Source organism: Mandrillus leucophaeus, unplaced genomic scaffold (genome assembly GCF_000951045.1).
Source record: "Mandrillus leucophaeus isolate KB7577 unplaced genomic scaffold, Mleu.le_1.0 Scaffold857, whole genome shotgun sequence".
Lineage (NCBI taxonomy): Eukaryota > Metazoa > Chordata > Mammalia > Primates > Cercopithecidae > Mandrillus > Mandrillus leucophaeus.
Genome location: NW_012109330.1, coordinates 46,965 through 52,574, shown reverse-complemented (window position 1 = coordinate 52,574; position 5,610 = coordinate 46,965). Strand labels below are relative to the sequence as shown.

At 50.8% G+C, this 5,610-nt stretch overlaps 1 protein-coding gene across 3 annotated transcripts in view; it reads left to right on the top strand.

Annotated features, from left to right (window-relative positions):
* Window positions 1–1,376, top strand: part of AMPD2 (adenosine monophosphate deaminase 2) — a 12,260-nt gene extending 10,884 nt beyond the window's left edge. For all 3 annotated transcript variants that reach the window (XM_011968696.1, XM_011968694.1, XM_011968695.1), the window contains 2 exons: window positions 7–117; window positions 267–1,376. In XM_011968696.1, the coding sequence (XP_011824086.1) occupies window positions 7–117; window positions 267–476 (321 nt within the window). In that variant the 3' untranslated portion in view covers window positions 477–1,376. The remainder of the gene's footprint in view (window positions 1–6; window positions 118–266) is intronic.
* The last annotated feature ends 4,234 nt before the right edge of the window (window positions 1,377–5,610 follow it).

Sequence of the window (5,610 nt, the reverse complement as noted above, 5' to 3'; positions counted from 1 at the left end):
GTGCAGGAGCCGCTGATGGAGGAATACAGCATCGCCACCCAGGTGTGGAAGCTCAGCTCCTGCGATATGTGTGAGCTGGCCCGCAACAGCGTGCTCATGAGTGGCTTCTCGCACAAGGTACTACAGCGCCTGCCTGGACCTTGGCATGGCATCGCTCCTCCCCTCCTTTGCATTTGGGGTCCTGACCTGTCCCTGGGATGGCTTGGGGTGGGGCACGGCCCCTCAGCACTGGCTGCAGCCCTGCCCATTACCCCTGCTCCCTGCAGGTAAAGAGCCACTGGCTGGGACCCAACTATACCAAGGAAGGCCCTGAGGGGAATGACATCCGCCGGACGAATGTGCCAGACATCCGCGTGGGCTACCGCTACGAGACCCTGTGCCAGGAGCTGGCGCTTATCACGCAGGCAGTCCAGAGTGAGATGCTGGAGACCATTCCGGAGGAGGCGGGTATCACCATGAGCCCAGGGCCTCAGTGAGCCTGGTCCATGAAGTGCCCACCACATCGCAGCACTTTTACCACGTTTTGTCCTCAGACCCCTCCCATGCTGTGTGGTCTCTGCATGTCTCCGTTCTTGTCTGTCTCTGTCTTGCATGTCTCCGACCATGTCACTGTCCCTGAGCCGCCCAGTGAAAGCAAAGCCTGGGAATCTGCTCGTTGTTGTTCGGGCTCAGGTAGCACCTGACGGCCCAGGTATTGAGGGTCCCCCCTGCTGGTGGCCCTGTCCTGGGGTCCTTAGAAGCCTGACTGTCCTACGGGATTCTCCAGTGTCCATAGGGGCTTGGGATGGTTGTGGGGGGCTGGCCCCTCTAGCCTTTCAGGTCCTTCCTGGACAAATCTAAGCCTTGGCCAGGGCTGGAGTTTAGGCCCCTGTCTTGTTCATGTAACCGAGGGGCAGGCGGGGGACCTGTACACCTCTGCTGTGGGCACGGGGCTGCTGAGGGTCTGTGGAACTCCAGCAGCTCCGCACTGGCTAGAGCTGGGCTGAGAGCTCAGTCACAGCCCTGGGCTTCCTGGCCTAAGTGGGTAGACGCAGGTGGCAGAGGTGCTGGACCACATCTCCACCAAGTCACTGCCCAGCAGCCTTCTCCGTCCTGTCCCCAGCCCACGTGCTCCTTGGGTGTCAGCTTCCTGTGCCTCTGTGGGAGAGGGCAGCTGCCTTGTGTTATGTCTGGGGCCACGGTCACTGCAAGGTCCTGGATCTGCCACTCAACCCTGGGAGTGGTGTTCCCAGTGTGGCTCCCAGAGCTTTGACCAGATCCTCATCCCAGCTGGCCCCTGTGTTATGTTCTGGACCGAGGCCTTTGCTGTGAACTGCAGTGTTTCATACGACCCATCTTTCCTAGTGCATGAGAAATAAAGATTATTTAATTAATGAAGCAGGTGGGGTTTCTGTTGGGAGAGGAAGCACCATGGTGGGAGGTGGCTGTGGATGGAGGCACTGCACATTCTGAGGGGAGGGACTAGTCTTGGGTGATGTGTATGTTGTGCTTGTGGAAACTGACAAAGGAAGCTGTGGGAGAGAGGAGATACCCATCCGACCCTCATCTAGCCTGTCCCCCATGAGGGGGACAGTTAGCCCCAGGTCTGCAGCACATCCCTGTCACACCAGCTCGGGGGCTGATGTCTGTTTCCTACCTTGTACTTCTTCCCCTCTTCCAGCCTCTGAGGGGATGGCCTGGTAGGTGGGGACTGTGCACCTACAGGCAAACCCGAGGCCAGGGTCTTCTGGGGGGTCTTATTTAGATGGCCCTCTCGAGGCCATACTCTCAGAGATTCTGATTCAATAGGCAGAAGGTGTGGCACAGACATCTGCAAACTCTCGGGCAGATTCTATTGCAAGAGGTTGGCACAAGCCTGTGCATTCTGATTCCAGCGCCTCCCCCCACAACCTCAGCCTGTGTCCCATGTTTAATACACAATTTCTGGAGCACCTCCCTGGCACAGAGGTTGCTGGAGTCTGTTCCCCAGGTAAAGAAGGAAAGTGGAATGTGCCCTGGGCTGTGCAGGGTCCTGGGTGGGCCGAGAGAAGCCTGTCGCTGCCCCTGCTGCTGGCTAGGGAGGCCTGTCCTCCCCTGGCTGGCTGCCTCAGAAGCGATTAGCCCTGGAACAGCATGAGCCTGTGTAATTGAGGGCCTGCCCAGAGCCAGAGCAGCTGGAGCAGGAGGGGGAGGCTGGGAGGCCGCTGGCTTCCTCCTCCCTTCTTGTCAGCTGCTCTCCCTCACCCCAGCCTCTTTCAGCAAGCAGGTCTGCACCTGGCCCTGGGCCTCCCAGCAGGTGCCCCGGGAAGACGCTCTCCTCATCCCTCCTCACTTCCCATTGGCCAAGCCCTCTCCCGGTCAAGACCCGAGGCCCTTCAGTTCAGAAGACACCCCTTGCCAATTCATCCTGGCCACTTACATGTCACAGAATTGAATGCTGGAGCCCAATGAGGGTGGGAGGTGGTGAGTCCAGGGCTCCCCCACCCAGGCTGGGCCTTGGCTGCCCAAAGATCCCCCTTTACAAGGGTGAGAGGGACTCACTTTTCAAGTAGGTGAATAATAACACACCTGAGCTATGTCTTGTCTTTGTTTTAACAAGGAAGCAGGATTAAAAGATCTTTCTAGAAGGTCTTTCGGAGGCAAGAACTGCCTGTCCCGTCTGCCAGCACTTAGGACTCTATATTTACTCGTTGAATTTGTCATTTAATAGAATCCTTCAGTTCACTTTCTTGTCTCCTGTTTTTCTTAGTGTGTGCTGAGGCTTAGCTCTAAGAATATTACTAATTTGAAGTTCCTAGCAGCCTCTCCATGGTTTATTTTTGAAACAAGGTCTTGCTCTATCATCTAGGCTGCAGTGACCTCCTGGGCTCAAGTGATCCTCCCACCCTAGCCTTATGAGTAGCTGGGACTACAAGCACGTGCCACCTTCATCATGCTGCGCAGGCTGGTCCTGAACTCCTGGGCTCAAAGTCCTGGGATTATAGGCGTGAGCCACCGCGCCCAACCCACAATTTATTTTTTAAACAACTTCCCTCTGGTTTCTTAGTTTCTCAGAAATTTCTCTTTCAAATATTTGTGAAGAGAAAATAATCTTAAAACAGTAAGCCCTTAATACTTCTTCCTATCTGAAAAGAAAATCATTTTCGTTAAAAAAAAATTGGAAAATAAAGAAAAACAGGAAGAAGTAAAAAGCCCACTCATAATCTACCAAATATTCAGTTTCACCAAGTATTTGCTGCATGCCTGAGATGTATGTAGATATTTTAATACATATCTATGCATATTTGTGCGTTCTTTTCAGTTCTTTTAAAAATCGTATTTTTGAGTTGATTTCACATGGATAATTTGGGCTTTTAAAAATATTTATTATTATTTTTTTGGAGATGGAGTCTCACTCTGTTGCCCAGGCTGGAGTGCAGTGGCACAATCTTGGCTCACTGTAGCCTTTGCCTCCCAGGTTCAAGTGATTCTCCTGCCTCAACTTCCCAAGTAGTTGGAATTACAGGCGCGTGACACCCACACCTGGCTAATTTTTTGTATTTTTAATAGAGACAGGGTTTCACCATGTTGGTCAGGTTGGTCTCGAACTCCTGACCTCAGCTGATCCACCCACCTCAGCCTCCCAAAGTGCTAGGATTACAGGTGTGAACCACCGGGCCTGACCCCGGCCTATTTTAAAAATTATTTTAACATATGTCTTTCCACATGTCATTAAAATACTCTGCAAATATGAATGTGAACTACTGTGCACCACCCCCTGGTGAGCCTCCCATGGTTTATGATTACAGCTCTCCTCTGTTAAGAATAACTGTGGCCTAATGTGACCAACAATGTGCACTCTGGGTTTGACTTTTGGTTCCACCACTTTCAGGCTGTGTGACCTTAGGCAAGTTACTTCCCCTGTCTGTGCCTCCAGGTCCTCACCCATTTCATGGGGATAATAATAGCACTTTTCTCATGGGTTGATTTCGGATTCAATCGGCCACTGGATATAAAGCACTAAGCAAGAACTCAGTAAATATTAGCTATTATTATCTTTGCATAAATCTCTCCGGATTATTCCCTTAGTGTAGATGCCCTGAGTGAAATCACCAGGTCCAAGGTAGAATTTTTTCACTGTTCTTGATAGAAATGAATCAAGGTATGTGAGCCGAAATAAAAAGTCATTTCCTTGCCCTCGACCTTGCCTGCACCTTCCATGCCAGCCCGTCACCTCCTCTCTTTTGGAGCCCCACGCCCTGCCCTTCCTCTCGACCTGCTCTGTGTGCCTGTGTGTGTGAAGGAGCCCACATCTTCTTTCTGGTCAGGGACCAGATCTTACATGGAATCGGGGGGTGGGGGAAAGAGGGTGGGTGGCAAAGGGAGTAAATAAAACAGGCAACCCAACCAATGTTTGGGGCCTGTCCTGAGTGAAATCGACACTGAGGGACTGTCCCTCATCTGTCCCTAAAGCTTTCGGACTCGGAAGCATGAGGGCCGTGTGCCAGGCCACATCTCACATGCCCTGCATGGGGTCACCTCTCCATGCCCACTCCTGGGGGAGTGGAGGAGAGTAACTGGGGAGCTATCTGGGTCCCCAGGCTGGGGTAGAGGACGGGTAAGGGTGTTTGGTTGGGTGACAATAATCCTGATTTCTAAACCCTACACCAGAACATTTACCATATCAAAGTATTGCCTCACTTATGAATGTATTCATATGAAATTCCAATAAAGGCCTAAGCATTAACTCAGATTTAATTCAATGTTTGACAAATCACTTTATTTTCAAAATAAGAGTGAAATTGCCCAAATTAGGATGCCCTGAACAATCTGGGGTGGGTGGTCTCTGCAGCTGCACCTGAAGCGGGCAGCCTGTAGGTCTAGAGATGGGGACCATCCAAATGCCTTGATTTTGTGCGCACACCTGTCTTCTCCTGGCAGGCCCTCAATGCCGCCCCACCCCCGGGCAACACAGGGAGCTGAAAGAAAAGTTTGAGGGCTGCAAAAAAAAAAAAAAAAAAAAGTTGAAATTGACAAATGTTTAATGAAATGCCTTCAGAAAGTCGCATGTCAATTTTAATATTTGTTAAGTCACATGTCATTATATTTGAAAACAATTTGTAAGTTGGATTTTTGACAAGAGTTCCAGAATATGCAATATGATGAAACAGAAATCATAGCCAATAGTAAATTAAGTGAGTTACTCAGAGTCAAGTAATTTCAAAAGCAAATTTATAAAAACCCCTTTAAAGCAAAGTAGAGTTCTATTTAATGAGGGATGTGGGTGCATTTTAAATGCAAGTGAGGGTGGGGCCTCCAAGAATCAGACGCAGGGTCTATAAAGGACTTACTTAAAATGGCTCAGCCCCGCAGTCCCACTCTGGGCCAGGGGGTTGGCTCAGTTGTTGGTCTTGCCATCACCTTCAGCCCCTCCTGCCTCCCTAAATAGTCTGGGCAGATTTGGAGCAGCTACTGCTGCCACTGGCATCTTCCCTGAATCTGTGCAATGGATTCGCACAGCTGGAATTTCTGTCTCCCCTTTGCAGATGAGAGACTGACCTGGGTTTAAACCTGAATGTTCTGTTTATTATTTGGGCAAGTCAGCCCTCCTCCCTGACTTCCCAGGCTTGGAGGAGATATGCAAAGGGGAGT